Source organism: Miniopterus natalensis, chromosome 9 (genome assembly GCF_054644295.1).
Source record: "Miniopterus natalensis isolate mMinNat1 chromosome 9, mMinNat1.hap1, whole genome shotgun sequence".
Lineage (NCBI taxonomy): Eukaryota > Metazoa > Chordata > Mammalia > Chiroptera > Miniopteridae > Miniopterus > Miniopterus natalensis.
In genome coordinates this window covers 25297467-25316970 of record NC_142089.1, presented here as the reverse complement: position 1 = coordinate 25316970, position 19504 = coordinate 25297467, and the positions used below count along the sequence as shown (strand labels likewise).

Below are 19504 nucleotides of genomic sequence, written 5' to 3'. Positions count from 1 at the left end.
CTCTCTATCAGTGAGAACTGGTCACACTGTGTAAACTCCTAGCCAAGGACAGAGTAGTTTTGTATAAAATGTGAGGCAAGGCCTGCAGGGGAGTGCAGGGGAAGTTAGGAGGCAGGCAAGAAAGTATAGAGGCCAACTTCATCACTTCCTCCTATTCTCCCATTACCAGCATATCCCAGAAGCTACGCCGGCTAGCTTTGCTGGGAGGAGTCACAGGCTCCCCAGGGACAGGCCCAGGGGGAAAGGTGCTTGCTCGGCCTGCAGGGCTCTTGGTGTCCAACGTCCCACTCCTGAGACTTCCTGTGGACACCAGACAATACAGACTTCTGTTACTAACCATCAATCCCCATTCCAGACAACCTAGCCCCAAGGTATGACAGTGACTTGACACTTTCTCTACCAGTTAGTGAATGGCAGTATGTGCAATTGAGCGTGGCTGCAGGTGTTTGTATGAAGTGAGTTCCTGATATTTCCCTCTCTAAGTGGGTGACCCTAAGCATGGGTACATTTCTGCTGGTGACTTGCTGGCACAGGGAAGGGAAGGGACAACTGTGAATGTGTATTTCAGATGGGGCCTCTGTGATGTCTTCCCACCTTTGTACCCTCACTGAACCACCATCTTGCCTGGATCTGTGACATTCTCTGGCCCCCACATACCTGGGGACATGTCTTCTGTGCACAGGGAGGCTGGCAGCAGCCGCAGCTCCATGACGGCATCAGCCAGGGCCTGGCGAGCTGCTCCTCGGAGCTTCTCTTCCAGCTGCACTATACTGATATTCCCTTTTTCCCACACATCCAGTCGAAGCCGTGGGGCCCCACTCTGAGCTGGAGGAAAGAATGGGGGTCAATTGAGAGTGTCCCTGTTTCCTACAGCATTAACTGAACACCTCTCCCCTGACAAAGCTGCCCCACCTGAAGAACTGTCCGGCATAACTGGGCAGCGAGTGACCTGGGTCAGTTGCTCAAATTCCTCCTCTTGCAGTAGATCTGGGGGCCCCGGAGAAGAGGGGGGCCACGACACCAGTGAGATGGGGGCCCCTCCCTCATCCACAAAGGCTAGAGTGATGCAGGCGACTCCTGGGTAGAAATCCACAGGACAACTCAGGTCTGGGACTTCCAGACCCCCTTTCCTACCCTCAACCCCCCTTAACAGCAAGGATGGGAAACGCCCTCTGAGCCACCAGACAGGAAAGGGCGTTCCCACACCTGGTAGTGCCCTACACTGTACCTTTGCCACCAGTCCCCTGTCCACCAGGCTTGTTATACAAGTAAATGTCCAAGTCGGGGAGGCTGCCCTGTGGTGGGAGTGGATGCTGGGGAGAGAACAGCCACAGAGAACTAAGACTAGGCAAATGGACAAAAGCCATCAGGGAATGGGTGTCCACAGTGGGAAATGGGGAGCACAGAAAGACGCAGGCAAATAACAAAGGTGTACATAGGGGAGGGAGAAGGGGGTATACACAGGTCCATGGGCAAAGGTATACATGGGGCATCTGCATAAAACAGTTACACAGTAAGGGTGTGTGTGTGTGGTGGGGGGGCTTGGGTGCATGTGGGTGTGGAAAGAAGTGGGTGAAACCTCACCTGAAAGTGGTTCCGGCCATTGCTGTCTGTGTACTTGGGGGAGTGCAGGAAGATGAGCAGGTTTTGCCGCAGGTACCAGGCCAAGGCAGGAAGCCAGGGCCTGCAGAAGAGGGGTAGGGCCAGGTGCAACACCTCTGAGGGGAGACTTCCAGGGGGCTGGATGAACTGCAGAGAGTGGGAAAGGGAGTCATAGCTGGATGAAGAGGTTCTGGCCATGACTGTCCTGCACCTGCGGCTGTGCCAAGGAGGATGTTGGAGTCTGGGAGGGAGCTGACCTCCACATCAGCTGGTGTCAGCTTGCAGTTCCGAACAAGCATGACTGTGATGACGTCCAGAGTGGCCTCATCCAGGCGCCGACACAGAACCCGCACCAGCTCATCTGTGATCTCCGGACCTTGAAACAGCCGTGGTGGGACAGTGGAGACCCTGTGAAGGATCTGGCTACCCCCAACCAGCCCTTAAACCCAGACTCAAACATTCTCCCACACGCTTAAGAAGCCAGCACTAGGTTCTAGTTCTGCCAAGCTACTCATTGTGTGACTACGGACAAGTAAGTTTTACCTCTCAAAGCCTCAGTTCCCTTAGCCATAAAATGGGAATAATAACAGCATCTACCTCATATGTAACAAGCTTAGCCCAAGACCTAGTACACACTGATTGAGCCATAAATATTAGTTGGAAAATCCATTTGCCTAATAGACTCCTCAGGCTTGACATATCTCAAATCAAACCCATCATCTTCACCCCCAACTTGCCCCTGGTGTCCAGCCAGTGGGGCCACCATCTATCCCTAGTCACCCAGAATAGATACCCGAATGTCAACTTTAATGACCCCCCCCTTCCCCAAGCTGCATTTCAATCAGCTATAGGTCCACCCCCGAGTATTACAGCAGCCTATCCTTTCCCATCCAGTTCCTACTTGAAGAAAGCCCAGAGCACAGCATGAGCGCTCCAGGAGAAGTCCCAAAGAATTCTGGAACCTCATCTGGTCACTCCTAGCCTCTCCTTGCAGTCCTTACCAGCCTGCCCTACCCCGTGCACCAGCAGCTGGATATGTCTGTCCACCTGGCCCACAGGACGAGCAGCATCTGCACCGCGGCTGGAAGCCAAGTCGAGGGGAGAACGAGGACCCTGTAGGAAAATTCTGGTCAGGGCCTGGCTCCAGGGAGCAAAGTCTGAGGGAGCACAGGGCGTCAGGGAGTGAAGGTGATACGTGCCGAGGCTTCCTCAGAGTAGATGGGCTCCTGGCTTCGGGACAGAGCTAGAGAGGGCGGCAGAGTATCACCTTCCCATGGCCGCTCACTGCAGGACGTCTCCAGGAGCCTGGAAAAGAGAGGCAAAGTCTTTGGACATATCTCCTTCTGCGCCATCCATGACTCACGCTTTACCCGTCTTCTCAGGGCCCACATACCGAAGATAATACACGGCCTTCGTTGCTCGCTCCTGATAAACAAACATATTCTTCCGGTTCACCACGGAAAAGGCATTGAGCACAGAGCGCAGGGCCTGGATGGCTGTGGGAGTGACGAGGGCTCAGGGAACTCCCTTCTCCAGATCCCCCTCCACACTCCACCTGCCCTCTCATGCCATCACATACCACGAGACACCCCCATGCTGGGCCCCATTTTGAGGCGTGAATGGACTCGAATCACGGTTCCCCACACAACGTCACAGGAGAAATGGCCAGGCACAAACTGCATTGTGGCTGCTAGGTACCCTCGGGGTGCACAGCTCTCATCAGCAGCATAATCTGATACGGAAGAGGGAGACAGTGGATCAGAAATGGGATACAGCCCTCTGCCCTCATAGACTTCTCACCTGTGAACTGATCTACTCATTCTCACTCCCCTGGTTCCTCGGCCCTGTTACCCTGCAGGGGAAAGATGGTCTTTTGGGTATTAAGGCAGGACTATGCTCTTAGGAAGACAGGTCATAGCACAGAGGTTTTCAGAACTATGCTAGGGAGATGTGGAGAAGGACCCAAGAGGTGTCAGCAGAGGCAAAGCATGAGAAAATCCTGTAGATAATGCCATAACACCTTGATCCTGTCACAATATACATCGTACGTAATACACATCCCATCTGTGTACCCATTGGGAGTTGCAACAATAACCCCATTAAAGCAAGAGTATGACTGCTTACACACACACGCTGCAGAGTGGGGAAAACTGTGTCCTGTGCTTTTGGAGGACAGCTATCCCAAAGCAGTATACAAGAGCCCACAACCACAGTCTAATGCCTTGTCTGACCCTTTCCAGGTTGCCATGGAACCTTCCAGTAGCCCAAAGGTGGCAATTTGGCTTCCCAGAGAAGCTGCTGTCAGATGTGAGCAGTGCACAGGAAACCCAGGAGGCTGCAGAGTCTGGAATGGAATGCTGGTTGCTATGGGTTTCAGCAAAACCACATGGAGAGACTAAAATGAGAAAGGGCTCTGCCTAGCTTTGCCTGGTCTTACATCTCAGGCTGCTGGAAGTCACTGAGAAGTAAAAGTGCTGGGCTGCCCTAACTCACGCTCAATTTGCAGAAGACACTGTCAAAACCCTGGGAAGCCCTCTAATTGCAGGAATTCTGCTTTGATATGGAATACATCCCAGGATGTGCTGAGAGATGCACTCTGGAGCTGTCAGGAAGGTTCGTCTACAGACTTGCTGAGAATGTTAAAAATAAGAAGTGGTCTGATTTTACTTTTAACCAGAAGGGAGAACTGCAAAGGAATGGCAAGATTTGGCTTTCCTCTAAGACAGCGAATTTTCAACCTTTTTCATCTCATGGGACACTTAAACTAATTACTAAAATTCTGTGGCACACCAAAAAATATTTTTTTTATGATCTGACAAAAAATAATAGGTATAATTTTGACTCATTCACACCAGATGGCTATTGTTGTGTTGGTTCTTGTCAGTTTTTAGTTTGATAATCTAAGGGAAAAGAGGTCAGTGCCTCTGACTAGATAGTCAGGTATCCCATGTTTTAAAAACTTGTGGCACATCAGTTGAAAATCACTGCTCTATGAGTTGGGGTGAGAAGTGCCCAGGAGTAAAAGAAGGGAGCAGAAGTGCGGAGACTTCGGTTACCATCTCAGTGGATTACCATGTTTCCTAACCATGAACAGAAATCCCAAAGGGGTCCTGTGCCTGCCTGTCTGGAGGGACAGCCAATCAGAAGGCAAATCCTCCCTGGGGCCTCAGGCTCTGCTCGTCTGGTCTTCTCTCACCTGTCAACTGGCCTACTGTCCCCCACCCCCTACCCTTTGGCACTTCTATTACCCTGCAGGAGAAAGACGGTCATTTTGGGAAACAAGGCAGGGCCAGGCCCTTAGGAAGACAGGTGACAGCCGGTGCCCCTTCAAAGGCCCCTCTCTCCAGTATTCTTCAACCTCTCCCTTTCTACTGGCTCTTTCCCTGTGGAACATAAATGTGCTCAAGTCTCCCTACCATATTTTAAATTTGCTGCCTTGACCCCCATTTCCCTTAGTGCCTGCCATATCTATTTCATCTCTCCCTTCACTGCCAAGCCACTTGAAAGAGCAGTTATTCTGTGTTCCACCTATCTAACATCCGTTCACTTTTCCATTTCCTCTGATTTGTATTCCCATCTCTCCACTGAAAGTCACTGAGGAACTTGAAATAGCCATATCTAGTGATCCTTTTGGGTCCTCTCCTCCTCGCTCTCTGTACTACTTGGCACCGATGAGCAAGTAATAGTGACTCTGCCCTCAGCTTCTCACCAAAGTCTCTGATAAAGGACAGGAAGACTCCTGGGTGGAACCTCACCATCGCTGGTCAGTGGTGCCCGCTGACGGGAGTGGAAGGGGGTCTCACTGCGCCACAGGTCTTCTTCACTCTCAGCCACCAGAAGAGAGTTACACACGTGACTGTCATGAAGGTCCTGAAGAAGCAGCCGCTAGGAGAAGGAGCAAGGTATCAAGGAACTGGAATAGTCCCTCATAAACTGGTGGTGAAAGGTGATTGAAGGCCAGAGAGAATGCTCATTATCACGGGGGTCAGAGGTCAAAAAGGGCATCAGTAATCACTGGGAGGTCAGAGATGGTATCTAAGTCACCGGGCTCAGGGCTCTGAGCACTGGACCCCAGTTAGGAACACTTGTTCCTCCTTTTTGCCAGAATCTGTTCACCATCCTTCAGGTCCTAGCTTAAAAATCACTTCTTCTAAGAAGCTTTCCCTGACACTTCAGATGGTCAGATCCTGTTATATGGTTTTATAGCCATCTCTACTTTTCCTCTGCAGAAGTCTTCACAATTGTAATGAAAATAATTTGTGTGATTTAGTTGCTCAATGGATACAAGCCCCACTGGATACAAGCCCCAGGGAGTCAGCTTTCTCTCCTGCTCATCATTATATCACACCGCAATGAGAGGGAACACCTCATAGTCCCTGGGAGGGTATGAGAGGAACCCATAGTACTGGGGATGGGGATTAGGGAGAGTTACCTAGTTTGTGAGGAGTCTGGGGAGAGGAGGCATCCCAATAAATGGGGGGGGGGGGGGGCGGTCAAAGAAAACATCCAAGATGGATCAACAGCCTCTGAAAGTCAAGGTCCTGAAAATTCCTTCCTCACTGGGGCTGTGACCATGCCTGGAGAGCCCTGCCCCTTACCTGGTTGACCTCCCTGCAGATCTCCCCAACTCGCCTCACCAGGAACTGCTGAAGGTGGCGGCACTCGGTGCCTGGCCCCCCGTCTTCCCGAACAAGGCTCCTAGGAAGAAGGAATGGATCAGACACAGAACTGTAGTGAGGAGGAAATTGTGGGGGGAGGGTCATGGGAGCTGAGCCAAGAGGAACCATGAAAAGGAAGTAGGATTGAACAAAGGAAAGTAAATATGATAGGAAATGGGAAACATGGAATTCTCAGTAGCAATTCTGGAAGCCTAGCTCCATGCCTCCTCAACAGCCTCCATATGGGTACCACCCTGAGGCTTCTGTCATGCGGCTCACCCTTTCTTTATTCTCCAATCTTCTTTATCAGAACAATGGCCTTCCCCTCTCTCAACCCCACTTCTGCGATCAGAGCAGTATTTAACCAGAGGCCTAGGTATGAATCCAAGCTCTGCCACCTACTCTGACCTTGGGGAAGTATTTAACTTATCTGTGCTTGAGTTTCTTCATTCATAGTAATACTATAAGCATACTAATATTTTGTAGGGCTATTATATAGATTAAGTAAGCTGATCCAGATAAAACACTTAACGGTGCCGGTCACTTAGTAAGCACTTGTTAAATATTGCCTATTAGTCCTTATTTTTATATATCAACTTTCTGAAGCTGTTTTGAACAGAAGATTCTTTTAATACCCAGCGAGGAGCCAAAATCCCCATTTAGGAAAGTAGAGTGACATCCTTTGCTACTAGCTGTGGGAAGTGGTCAGGATCCCCCAAACTTAAAATAAAAGTCAGACCCCTACCCAAACCTTCAGTCCCCTGTCTTACCCTTTAACAACCTTCAAGGGGGGATATGTAGGACCAGGGACAAAAGGCTAACAGAGTCAGGGTGCGGGCCCTAGCTCCTGCATACCGTGCATGTGCATACACTTCCACACGATCCTGCAGTATCCGGACGATGAGCCAGAAGTCAGGCAGGCAGGGCCCAAGGAGGCCTGAGAGCGAAGGCTGTGGAGGTGTTGGTCCAGTTGCGGTCCGCAATGTGAAGGGGGCCTTCTCACCCAGGGTCTCATTGGGACCCTCACTGTCAGAGCCACTGCTGCCACCATCATAACCTGTGTCAAATGTGCTGAAGTTCAACCCCATTCTTAGGCTCATCTGAGCCTCCAAAGTATATCAGGCTTGATGGCTCCTTCAGGTTAGTCCCTTCTGATGCCCCATTCCCAGACCTTCCCCTGTGTGGCCCTAAGTCCACTTCCCATCAGCTCAGAGTCCTTGACCCTGCCCCAGCTTACCTAGGTGGTCTGAGTCCACACTGCCCTGACTGGACATGAGGCTTAGTCCCCGGCTGGGCCTAGGCTGGCTTCCTGGGAAGATAAGGAAAATAAATACCTGAAGCCCCTCTCAATCCCACTTAGGACAGCCTTTCAAAAACGGAAGCAGGTCCAGGGATGTACAAATCCTGGGTTGTCCCCAGACTTCTCTTACCTCCCTGTGGCAGGCTGGGCAGACTGATGATGGAGGGTCCCTCAGAATCCTCTGGGGAGCCAGGGACTTGGGGACTGGCTATCAGGGCCTGAGGGGAGGAAATCAGGACTGAGTCAAGGCCCCACACCCACCCTACCCCTCTGCCATTCCCAGGTCAGCCCAGGAAAGACTCACCTCCCCTTCGACGCCTTCAGCCTTATCCTCATGGCTGTGCCAAGCCCAGGCCGCTGAAGGGGGCACCCCATGGGACCCACCTGGCTGTTGGCCAGCTGCCACAAAGAAGAAGCCACTATCAGGGTCCTCAAGAAGAACATGGCCAGGAAGGTGGAGGCGGCGGAACTCCTGAAGAGCAGGGGCCGAGGTCACAATTTAGGCAGGAGCATCCCACCTTATTCGTGGCTTCCCACACTTCCTTATCAGACCCTCACAGCTGCCTCATGAGCAGGCACTAGCATCCCCACTGCTGCGGTACGAAGAGGCTCACTGACTTGTCTAAGGTTCAGTGGCCCAGTGGCAAGGTTGGGAGCTGGGTCTCTTCCCACTTGGGCCACTAGGTGTGGGGTAAGGGGCAGACGATATGGTAACGGGGTGGGCAAAAGGTTAATCAATGGATTCAAACCAAGAGAGGGACTTCCAGTTCTGTATCTGGAGTCCAGGGAAGAATGGTGCAAAGGTGACCAGGGAGTGTTCTGAGGGCAGCCTACCTCCTTGAATTGTGTGAGGGAACGCTCTGGCCCAAACACAAAACTCAGTGGCAGAGTTTGGCGAAGGCAGGTGGAACGTCCAGGAGAGCTATGGATGTGGGCAGCCACTCGGTGCAGGGCAGGGCTCTGGGGGATGCCCCCTCTTCGGAGTGCCCCCACCATCTCATCCTCCAGCAACCAGCGGATCTACAGAGGACAATCCAGAAAGTGGCAAAGGGCACCTCCCCTGCTGACTGGGGCATCACCTCACTCCAAGACTAGAAGACACTAGAAAATACTCTGCCTCACAGACTGAAGAAGGCCTCATTTTGATCCCAGGATAAAAGGGGGTGCCTTACCCCACTGATATGATGAAAAGGGCATCAGTTACATGGTTGAGGGGCTGTCGCTTAGGTTGGGGGAGGGAAGGCTCTCACCTCACTCATGGTGGTCTCAATGGCCAATCTGTGAGGTGTGGCCAAATTAGATAGCCCTGGGTGCCTAAGTGGAAGAAAAGTTTAGATACTGGTTTCCAGAAAAGGAAACTGAAGGGAAGCAAGGAACTCTGAGAGAGAGAAAAGGAAATACCTGTCTTCTTCTGGGGGTGGCAGGGGGGGCCCCAGGCCATCATCTGACCTTAAAGATGATGGTTGCCCTGGGGATCGTGGGAATGAAGCACTACTCTCAGATGTTGACCTGAACAGAGTAGGAGCAAAGGTTGAAGGTTAGCAGCTAATATCCTCCCAAGACCTCCTCAGCTCTCCTTTCTTGAAATATTTCAGGCGTCCTTAGTCCTCAAGTGTCCCTAGATTCCTTAATGGTTCCCCTGCCCCAACAAGGTTCCCAGGTCCCCCCAACAAACATGTCACCATACCGGTGGTGCTGAGGGTCTGAGGTTGGAGGAAGCTCCACTTCCAGCGGCAAGGTCAGCACAAAGACATCCAAAGTGACACTGAGGTCCCTCAGGGGAACTCGGCCCCCAATCGGGGGACCCTCCAGACTGGAAAGCACCTGGCCTGGGAAACGGGGGAAAGTTAGGGGTTACTGGGAACCCTAGGATAAGCAGATTTCAAGTTCTCTGTGCTAAAGAGTTATACCCAAAGACTCTTGCCCAAGCAGGTAGACAGGCTGCACTGGGACCTGGGGCCCTCCCCTGGGCACCCCCAACTCACCCAGGCACGTGGGCAGGCTGCACACAGGCACTGAGCTGTGCTGCCCACGCAGCCGCACGGAGCATGTGAGGTGCAGGAAGAGTGGTGGCAGGTCATGTACAAGGCTCTCAGGCCCTGTGGGTGAGTCACCCCCCAGGATACTGAAGGAGTCTTCATCAGGGTTCACAGTGTCTGCGTCTGACAGCGAGGTGGAGTCCAGCCCAGCAGGCCCTAGGTCCGGTTCACGGCTCTCACAGTATTCCACCTCCAGTTCTGGGTCACTCTCAGTGACCACACAGCAGGCAGATGTGTCTCCTAGAAATACATGTCTCATGGTTAGTAGGAGAGGCTGGCAGTGAGGGCCCCTGAATTCTGGCTCGAAGCAGCCTTCCCCACCTTGAGCCAGTTGCCCACACACCTTCTTCTCCCATGAGCTCAGCCTCTGAAAACTCCAGGTCACTGATTTTTCTGTCTACAGTGTCCCGGGGGCCCTCATCCTAGGCAAAAAAAAGAGACAGCTTGATCCAAGGCAGAGCAAGAGCCACAACCCAGCCTCAGGGAGCCAAGAGTCAAGAGGATCCAAGTGGGCCAAGTGGAGCCTCCGGGGCTACAGGTTGGGGTTAGGAGAAAGGTAAAGAAGAAAGCTACTCACCTCTCGCCTGCTGGATGGAGGGCAGTAGAAGAAATAGTGGGGATTGGAGGGCACTGTGCGGAAGTGGAGACCACTGATCTCCAGGAACTTCTCCTGTTTGGGGGTTAGGAGGCTATAATGTCAGTCATCCCTCAAAACACAACAGACATCTATACACTCATAACCCAGGAGAAAACATTAACCCCCTGCAGAGGCAAGACTCTGCTCCTCTTCTACCCTCACCTGGATGAGGCTATGAAGGGCATCATGCGCCTCTCCTCTGTGCTGGCAGACGTCTGTCAGAGAGATCTCCAGGCCAGGGTCTGGATTGCCAGGGACACGGGTGCTCTGAAACTCAGGTTCGCTCAGGTCCTCGGTCTCTATGCTGAGTGGTTGGGGTGGGGGGCATTAAAGTTTTAAGAACCACCAAGTCCTAGAGGAGCCTGCTGCTTCCCAAATGGAAGCAGCACACACCTGTCTCTCTTTGTCTCTAGGAAGGTGAGCTGGGGACTCAGCAGTGGGCAAAATACAATTTTTGTCTCCATGAAACTCAAATTAGTTTGGGGAATCATTACTATTATATGAATATGGTCGGAACAGCTTCTACTTTCACTGATAGCAACTGGCAACTCCCTACCCCTAGCCCAGCTCAGTACTCCACAACAGAATAGGAGATGGGGAGAGCCAGGAGGGAGAATGCTCCCCAAGCCAAATGGAAGAAAGAAGTCTGGGCAGGAGGCAGGAAGCCAGCGACAAAGCACTACTGCCTGTCCGGTGCTTGGGTGCCACCTTGCACAGCCATTCCCTGGGGTCGGAAGGTCCCACTTTATTGGGACTTTGTATGCCCCCTTCTACGTTATTCCAGGACAATCCTAACCTGGACTCAGAAGCCAAGACAGCTCGTTCCCGAGGTTCAGGGCCCTCCTCGATGCTGCTGCTGAAGGGACCAGGGCTGAGAGGGCCAGGGCTTGGGGGTACATGAGGCAAACCCCGAGTGTGTCCACAAAGTGCGAGCAGAAAAGGGGTGATGTCTACTTCTTGTAGTAGCTCCTCACAGGCATCCACTGCCATCAGCAGGTCCTGGGAGGTCACAGTCTGTGCTTGCTGCAAGCTCCGGAACAGCCCTAATAGCAGAAGAAGGGGCCATGAAGGTCAAGATCTGGGATTGCCTCCCCAGTCCCAGTCCCTGTCCTGGTAATCCTGTCTCCTCCTTAACACTCCCTCCTGTGGCCACCTGCTCACCACGGACGTAGCATCGCTGAGCATGCTCCTGCAGCAAGGCACAATGGTTGGCTGCCTCCTTGTACCTGGGCTCCATCCAGGCTGAGGAGGGGGAGGTCTGGTCAAGAAACTGAGTCCTAAGAATGAGAGGAAAGAGGGAGCTTGGCCAACTTCCCTAAGTGACACTCCAGACTCACCATCCACCTAACTCCAATGGATCATCCACAGGTTCCCACTGAATGTATTCATGGTCCACAAGTTCAACTGATTTGCTGAAGGAAGCCCAGCAAGGAGCTGTCAGGACATGGCTAAGCAGCTGAGCTCCTGCCACTGACCACCAACCTGTCTGTCCACACCTGAGTGTGTACCTGAGCCCTGGCTGGGGGAGGACCCAGATCAACGTTGAGGGCACTCACCGGAAGATGAGATCTCGGGGTGCCTGAGGGGGCTGCATGCCAACCATTTGCTCTCTCAGAGCATCCAGGGCACAGCTATAGATGAAGACAGGACATCGGGTCCGGGGCCCATCTGAACCCTCTGTCTGTGGAGCCTGACGCCCAGTGTAAACCTGTAAGTCCCGATGGAAGGGTGGGCTCAGCTCTCCTGGATTCTGGGCACTGTCTGTGGGAAGAGGTGTCACATGGTCTTCAAGCCCTCCATTCCCATTCCTGCTCCTGCTTAACTGACTTAAGAGTCAGCAGCCTTACCACAGGCTGGTGTGACACTGAGGACAGGAACCTGGGCCTTTGGAGCCCTGACCCCAGTTTCTCCCAGGTCTTTCAGGCTGGAAGCACCGCTCGAATCACTGAACTTGGGTTTTGTGTCCTCTTGAGAGGGTCCCTCTAGGCCATAGGTGACCAGATGCTGGACATCTGAAAAGTAAAAGAGAGGTATAAATCAGAGCAACCTGGTGGGCCTGTGAGGGAGCTCAGGGGTTTGCATCTGAGGGGCTAGTGAGGAAGGTCAGCGGTTGGTACCTGAGAAGGTAGCTGGGAGGAATGTAAGAAACACATGCTGGGGGGTCACAAGCCTTGCATAGCAGTGCCAATGAGGGGGCTGGGCCGAGATGAGAGGCTTGAGAGTTTCAGGAGGGTCTACATTCTATAAGAGACACATAAATTAGAGCAATCTATAAGGAAGCAAACAACTCCTCCCTTCCTCCACCTTAGAGGGTATAGCTTGTAAGATCCAGAACAAAGGGGAAAGACAGTATCCTGTCATTGGCAGGAGGCATCTAGTATCCCAAGTGATGGAAAGCTAGAGTATGAATACGTGGTGACAGAAGGAGGTCAGTACGAAAAAGGGATCAAGGAGATGAATCAGTGCTGACCAGGGTAGGAAGTGCCGAATCTCCAGTGGCCTGAGTGTTGCTGGCTGACGGATCCTTCAGGATCCCATGGCCCCCCACTGGTGGTCCCTCTGGACCTACAATGAGGGTAGAGATGAGTGGAAGAGGGCAGAGCCAGCAGAGAGGCAGGGCTCTGAGGTAAAGAGATGGGAAGGCCAAAAGCCAAAGACAGAAAGCACCTTGTGGGGTGAGAGAAAAGGGGCTGGGCCAGAGTCTGATTTTTGGAAACAGATGGGGAGCTTACCTGGACCGTAGTGGGTCCGCCGCAGCACCTCACTCAGGAAGGTAGTCTGGTCAGCGGTGCTCAGCGGGATCTCCCGGTCACTTAGCTCCTGCCCCAGGCAGCTGTGCAGCAGGCACAGCACCATGTCGTTGGCGGGACAAGGCCCCTCGGTGAGAGGGACACCCTCTGGCTCTGCCCGACACACACTCCACTCAGCACCAAGAGCCTCCTGCTGCCCAGTGCCCCGGCTCAGCCCTGACCAGCACAGCCCCTCCTGCAGCTCCCAAGCCTCCTCTGGCCCCCATCACTCATCTGCTGGTTCGCAGACTCATCTTCTTTCTATACTCTAATTCACCCAGGCTTGCTGGCCCTCTAGAGGTGTGGGGTGAGTATGAAGTTCACCCACCTCTATAAAGCAGAAGGAAGAACATCTGGAGCTGCTGGCACTGAGGCAACAGTCCCATTAGGTCAAAATGGAAAGGGATCTCATGGACACAGGTGTCTCCTCCCTGGTCCAATCCTAAGAGGAAAGGAAGGAAAGAAGACAAGACCCAAATTGAGACCAGATTTTCTCTCTCTGGCTGCTTTCTCCTCTCCCTTTAGGGACCCCTTCCCCACTGACCATCAGAGACCCTTGGCTCTGGGGGCAGGGGACTCCATTCCTTGCTCTGGCACAGCTGTATCAGGTATTCAAAGCTCAGCATGGAGCGTATGCAGGCAGCATCCCGAGGGTGGAGCTAGGGGAGGGATGGCAGAGGTCAGGGGTAAGTCCCTCCCAGCCCCAGAGGCAGGGGCCTCTAGCTCTCAAGGAAGCCCACACAGTCACTCAGAACACACAGAGGGATCAGAGCCCAAAGGCTGTGGTACTCTCAAAGGGATGGCACCCCAGCTGGTAAGGGGTGGGGATACTGCTGAGGTCACTCACAGCTTTAGGGATCTCAGAATATGTCAAGTCCTGGAGATGCTTCCAGCTCTCAGGGCCGGGCCCTACTCGCCCATACTGTGGCTCCACCCACACCTCAGTGACCAGATTGAGCTCTGCATCTCCCTCCAGGGCTTCCACCTCCACATCATTGTCATCATCTGTTGAGAAACTAAAGGAGAAAGGGCCCTGAGCCTGGGAATGAGGAGAGTCCGATCCACAACCCCATGGCCGGAGTCAGTCCATGGAAGGTGGGAAGGCAGTAGACACACAAGGCAGCACAAGTCACATACACCCTTACTAGACCTGCGCCTGCCTGATGAAGCACATAAAAACAGCACGCCCTGCCCCACCTCCCTCAGGTCTGGGAGACAGAACTTCGGGCGACAGTAGGGGAGAGGAGGCAATTCTGAGGGGTCGGTCTCACCTGTCCTTGGTGGAGGTGGCGTGGGGGGGGAAGAGGACGTACTGGACAACACAGGTGTGCCTCTCTTCCACCGCAGCCTGCCCTGGTGGCGCGTGCTGAGGGCAGAATGGGAGAACCTGGGCAAACCCCAGCCAAGGCAGGGGTCTGGCACTCAGAACTTCAGTCCTCTTGCCACACTGCCCTGGAACTAGCCTCAGGCCCAGCAGTCCCAACCCAGCTAGAGGTCAGTGCCTCTGGGATGGTGACGAACCTTGGTGGGAGGTGTCATGGGGGATGGTACCTACCTGAATGGGAAGCTCCAGCACCATGTTGATGATTCCTTCCCCGCTGCAGGCAAAGTGGAACCCTTCAGAGAGTCGGACTCTGAAGGCCCATAAAGGTGGAGGCAGGGCCAGGATGAGATGGGGGAGAGACGGTCAGAGTACATCCCTGACCCCATGCCACTTAGGCACCCACCTTCCAGCAGCCATCCAGGCACACTTCAGTGCTGGTGGCCTTGCTAGGACCAGTGGTCCCTTGATTGTAACAGGTCAAATTAGAACCAGAGGCCTAAATAAGTAGAGTGGAGGGAGGAGGGTAGAGGGCAGTGGCAGGCCCTGCTCTGTGCTGGATACTCTGCATAACAGCAGCAGCAAAGGGACTGGGCCTTAGAGAGGGGCAGTGTCTAGGGTAGGATTTCTGTCAGGGTCCAAACCCAGAGTCTACACTAGCTCTTTCCCTCCCCCCACATTGTCTGACAGGTTCAGGTAACATACTCAGTAAGGATAGAGAGGAGCTGGGCAATGGCGCTGAGTGGCAGTGCAGGGGCCAGTCCTGATGGGACACTCCAGAGCCAGCGCTGATGGTAGAGGTAGCGGGACAGTGACGCTAGGCTAGAAGAGGCTGAGCGGCCCGATACCAAGGGCAGTGGCCCTGGTGGCTCCAGTGTCAGCAAGAAGGGTGCCCGGTAGTCCAGGGGTAGCTTCTCATACCTGGGAAACAGGAGCAACTCCCAGTTAATCGCTACTTATACACAACTAAGCCCCAATCCGACCCTCTGTACCAACCTGATGAGTAGCTTGTCCAGTGGCTTATGCAGGACCACAAGGCAGGGCCGGTCAGAGAGGGCCTGCTGTGGCCCCAGCAGCGGGGGGGACTTGGAGGGAGAGTTTCCCCCCCCAATACCCCCCAACCCTTTTCGTTTCACTTTGGGTGTTGGCTCCTTGCTTTGTACCCGGTGGGGGAAACGCAGCCGCAGGATCTCTTCCCGCAAGCCAGACACAATCTGAGGGGGAAATGTGATTAGATTCTCCTACTCCCAAATCATCCAGATCTGGGAGAAGGGGCCCACAGACAAGGTGAGAGAACCTTACTTAATCTGGGTGCTCTTCTCTCTATTGGCCTGGCCCTGTGGGTTTGGGGAGGAGCCAGTCTACACTCTAGGCTCCTTGGGCTGGGAGTCAGTCGGGGCCCAGCTCACCTTGTGCCGGGACTGTGCTGGTGTGCCGATAGGAAAACCCAGGCGAAGAACCATGCATGGGGCCTTGGAGATGATGCGAACCATGTAGAAGGAGGAGGGGGGCTGGTCTGGGGCACTGGGGAGAAATGGGAGTCATTGAGCAGCCCTAGGTTGGCTGTAAATGAGTTTAGGAGGAAGAAGGGATGCAGTCTGGGGTTAGGGGAAGAGACACAAGCTGAGGTGGTGGGGGAGGAGTGAGGGGACATCACTGCCCACCTGGAGAGCAGTTTCACATAGGAGTAGCCCTCGACTAGCACGAAGCTGCTCCAGTCCCGAAGCAGAGAGGTGAGCGAGGAGTGTGAGATCCTGCACTGGACAGTGCTGTAGCGCCCATTGCTGCCCGGGGTGTGCAAATGCTTGGGGATTGGTCTGGAAAGAGGGGTAAGTACTGAGGTCAGACCTCCCAGCTCCAATCTTGGGGGAAAAGAAGAGACTGCAACCTCTTTCTTCTAGGACCTGTTTGAGTATATGGGGGCTAAGGCAGGAAGAAAGGGTATAGTTTTTCTTGGCCAAGGTTGATAAGGGCTCATCTGTTGCTCCCCTTCCCCATCTTCCCCGACCCCTCGCCCCTGCTCCTCCATCCCTACTATGGCCCTAAGAGGATACCCACGTGTCGTGCTCCAGGATTAGCACTAGGCGATGCATATGCAGCCAACGCTGCCATGAATTAGCATCCATGGACAGCACTGGCTTCCAGTAGGCAGCAAACTGGGCATGGGATGAGTCGGACCCACTGTGTTGAAGGGAGAGCACCTGGGGATGGGAAGGACAGCCCTATAGGAGCATTTGCAGAAAACCAGGGTACAGCCTCCAGGCAGTGTACAGAACCATGGGGTTCAGAGGGTCAGAGACGGCAGTGGCTTAAGGCTCAAGGAACCTATAATCCAGCCTGGGCTGGAGGCACAAACTTCCTCCAATATAAAGGCTAGATTAGGATGAATGAGCCCAAGGACAGACTGTGTAGCCTTTTAAAGCTAATTCCAGGCAAAGGATGAGACCTGCCATGCTTCTATCACTGACTTTGGAGCAAAGCCACTGAGTGTTGGCAAGTCCTGAGATGAAACAATTGCTCACCAGCACAAGCCCCCCAGGCTAGCAATATCAGGCTGACAGCAGGGGGCTGAATGTGAAGAAAGCACAGGACAAAGGAAGCTATGGTCCTCAGGAAATGCAATTCAGGGTGGTTGTTAATGGTGGGAAATAGGTGAAGGTGGCAGGGGGAGGCCAGAGTATGCCAGATGGTGATGGGGCAGGGGTGCTCACAGTCAGCTGGGATACCACCACCTAGACATTCTATAAGTCTTTACCTCTCACACTTTGGTCTGTTGAGGACAGCCAGCCTCTCTACACATCCTTCTCCTCCCCCGGGGGCTTGGAAGGAGGGAGGAAAATTGCTCTCAAAGCTATCAGGTTCTGGTTTGGGTGCCTCAGACTTGAAAGGGAAGGAAAATGCTGTGCCAACTCAAGTCTGGGTGGGCACAAAATGGGGCTAATGAGATCAGAGCCACTCACCGGGGTGGTGGAGCCAGGAGGAATGTAGAAGAGTGGCACTCCACTCTTGGTGCTGTCCGGAAGTGTGAAATGTTCTGGGACTGAAGAGAAGGACTGGAGGTGGGCTAGCATCTGGTCCGTCTGGTTAATGCTGTAGGACAAGGGCCAATCCTGAGCCAGACCTAACTCTGGTCCAGAGTACAGAGGGGAGCCCTGCATACAAGGCTGGTGCTCAGAGTGACCCTTTTCATCCCCCAAGTTCATATATCTGTCCCTCCACACAACATATGGGGCATCACTCATTGAGCAGTGACCTCACTCACCTCTGAAGCGTGTTCCAGAACCGCCGGATAACGTGGGTGCGATACAGTGAGCGAATGGGTTGCCTTAGTGCACAGGACACGTCATGTAAAATGTCATAGCCACCTTCCATTGTGACTTCCACCCGTGTTCCTCGAGAGCCCTCAGGCTCCAGGGGCCAGGGAGCCATAGCCACATACTCAATGCGCATGTTGTGTTTCCACAGGAGCACCAGCTTCACCTCCAACTGAGACCCTCCTGCAGGGGAAGCAGAGGACTAGTTAGGAGAAGCAGGCACAGGACTCCGGGCCTGGGACTGAGTCCTATCTGAAACCCCCACCTACCTCATGGAACTCTAGCCTGGCCAAAGGTTCCAAGCATGGTTCCATAGATTTCAGGCCCACAGCCTGCCAACTGACACAAACAGAATTTTGCAGTAATCTGAAACAAAGCCAAGTTCAGGATATCACACCACTCTCAGGTGACTCGCCCTAGGCAAAAGGAGATGGAACTGGGCAGATAAATGCTAAGAGAACCAAGTCCTGAAGGCAGCTCAAAACCCACTTATCTCAAATGACAAGCAGATATTTCACTGTGACACTTCTGTGTGTGATACATGTATCCTCTGCTTTGTTCAGCAGGTGTTCCCACACATAAAGTCTGAGAGATTTGTGGGATACAGCAGGGCCTAGTAACCCTTACCTTTGGCTAGTGTGACCTCTCGGACACTGTAACCCTCTCGAAGCCGTACAGACACGGTGCTGACCAAGTCAGCTGGCACCTCCTTCTCAGTGTGCTTCTTCCGTCGCAGGGCCAAGGCAGGGTTGCTGCTGGCGGAGACCAGGTGCTCATTAAATAGGCGGTGCTGAGAGCCTAGTGAGGATGGGGAAGGGGACAGTGGTTACCCGTAAGTAGAGGGAGATATGGGGCAGGGGCTATGCTGAAATCATGGGGAGAACAGTACCAGGGTAGTTAGCCCCAGTTACACTTTCAGTCCCCCAGGGACCCAAACCCTAAATAGATTCCTGTATCATCTTGGCCCATCTTACACGTCCCCATTCCCACACCTGCCCCAGTCTGCCTCTCACCGCAATAATACTCAGGGTTCAGGGCTTCCCCACTGCGCAGGAAGGAGTAGAGGAGAAATGCCCGGTGGTAGACAGTCAGACCCAAGTTGCCTGGCTCGGGCTCGGGACAAGTGGACAGGTAGGAGCCAAATGTTGCCATTGCGATGAACTTCATCAATTCCACATTGGGTACGTGGCCAAAACTGCAGTCATAAGAGTAAACTCCTCCCACCTGGAAAAAGTGAGCAACTGGAGATCTCGCTCAAAAAGATGCACCAGAGGTCCAGCCAGCGGGGCTCAGTGGTTGAGCACTAACCTATGATCCAGGAGATCTCGGTTCAATTTCTGGTCAGGGCACATGCCCAGGTTGCGGGCTCAATCCCCAGTAGGGGTGTGCAGGAGGCAGCCGATCAGTGACTCTCTCTCATCATTGATGTTCCTATCTCTCTCTCCCTCTCCCTTCCTCTCTCTGAAATCAATAAAAACATATTTTTTAAAAAATTTTTAAAAAGAGGCACCAGAGAAAGAAGTATAAGAGTGGCTTATACATGGTGGCTGCTCCCATGCCTTGGACCACAGTGTGGAAAGTGGGCCACTGTTCTCACAGGACAGACCACTGTAACTTTCCTTCCCTGGGCCTTTCTGCCTGAGGCCTGTGCCATCTGGTTATACCATTCTTCCTCAATCAAATTCCAGCCTGCTCAAATTCATTAAAGATTTTGGCAACTGGTTCACTGGCTTTGTGCCACCATCCTGAGAGACTTCAGTGACTCCCTAACAAAGTGTCTTCCCAAACTTTAGGGTGCATAAACACACCTGGGGATTTTGTTAAAATGTAGCAGGGCTGGGGTG

At 53.3% G+C, this 19504-nt stretch overlaps 1 protein-coding gene and 1 long non-coding RNA gene across 2 annotated transcripts in view; one reads left to right on the top strand and one right to left on the bottom strand.

Annotated features, from left to right (window-relative positions):
• SZT2 (SZT2 subunit of KICSTOR complex) overlaps positions 1 to 19504 on the bottom strand; it is a 51388-nt gene that overhangs the window by 14334 nt on the left and 17550 nt on the right. The window contains exons 8-52 of the mRNA XM_016220151.2: positions 18674 to 18884; positions 18288 to 18458; positions 17609 to 17843; positions 17307 to 17436; positions 16405 to 16547; positions 16011 to 16163; positions 15756 to 15870; positions 15343 to 15560; positions 15052 to 15267; positions 14581 to 14659; positions 14297 to 14391; positions 13873 to 14041; positions 13570 to 13684; positions 13354 to 13467; positions 12969 to 13139; positions 12707 to 12801; positions 12354 to 12477; positions 12084 to 12248; positions 11793 to 11997; positions 11398 to 11513; positions 11033 to 11279; positions 10399 to 10540; positions 10177 to 10269; positions 9943 to 10021; positions 9546 to 9839; positions 9248 to 9389; positions 8962 to 9069; positions 8811 to 8874; positions 8395 to 8580; positions 7865 to 8032; positions 7691 to 7778; positions 7498 to 7569; positions 7116 to 7317; positions 6201 to 6300; positions 5358 to 5487; positions 3182 to 3334; positions 2996 to 3098; positions 2802 to 2907; positions 2604 to 2715; positions 1860 to 1978; positions 1585 to 1749; positions 1229 to 1313; positions 913 to 1077; positions 658 to 825; positions 167 to 300 (exon numbers count right to left, since the gene is read on the bottom strand). Of these exons, the coding sequence (XP_016075637.2) occupies positions 167 to 300; positions 658 to 825; positions 913 to 1077; positions 1229 to 1313; positions 1585 to 1749; positions 1860 to 1978; positions 2604 to 2715; positions 2802 to 2907; positions 2996 to 3098; positions 3182 to 3334; positions 5358 to 5487; positions 6201 to 6300; positions 7116 to 7317; positions 7498 to 7569; positions 7691 to 7778; positions 7865 to 8032; positions 8395 to 8580; positions 8811 to 8874; positions 8962 to 9069; positions 9248 to 9389; positions 9546 to 9839; positions 9943 to 10021; positions 10177 to 10269; positions 10399 to 10540; positions 11033 to 11279; positions 11398 to 11513; positions 11793 to 11997; positions 12084 to 12248; positions 12354 to 12477; positions 12707 to 12801; positions 12969 to 13139; positions 13354 to 13467; positions 13570 to 13684; positions 13873 to 14041; positions 14297 to 14391; positions 14581 to 14659; positions 15052 to 15267; positions 15343 to 15560; positions 15756 to 15870; positions 16011 to 16163; positions 16405 to 16547; positions 17307 to 17436; positions 17609 to 17843; positions 18288 to 18458; positions 18674 to 18884 (6465 nt within the window). The remainder of the gene's footprint in view (positions 1 to 166; positions 301 to 657; positions 826 to 912; positions 1078 to 1228; positions 1314 to 1584; positions 1750 to 1859; positions 1979 to 2603; positions 2716 to 2801; positions 2908 to 2995; positions 3099 to 3181; positions 3335 to 5357; positions 5488 to 6200; positions 6301 to 7115; positions 7318 to 7497; positions 7570 to 7690; positions 7779 to 7864; positions 8033 to 8394; positions 8581 to 8810; positions 8875 to 8961; positions 9070 to 9247; positions 9390 to 9545; positions 9840 to 9942; positions 10022 to 10176; positions 10270 to 10398; positions 10541 to 11032; positions 11280 to 11397; positions 11514 to 11792; positions 11998 to 12083; positions 12249 to 12353; positions 12478 to 12706; positions 12802 to 12968; positions 13140 to 13353; positions 13468 to 13569; positions 13685 to 13872; positions 14042 to 14296; positions 14392 to 14580; positions 14660 to 15051; positions 15268 to 15342; positions 15561 to 15755; positions 15871 to 16010; positions 16164 to 16404; positions 16548 to 17306; positions 17437 to 17608; positions 17844 to 18287; positions 18459 to 18673; positions 18885 to 19504) is intronic.
• On the top strand, positions 136 to 4458 carry LOC148092404 (uncharacterized). Its single transcript, XR_015715028.1, has 2 exons — positions 136 to 371; positions 3843 to 4458. It is a non-coding gene; the product is annotated as an uncharacterized LOC148092404 (long non-coding RNA).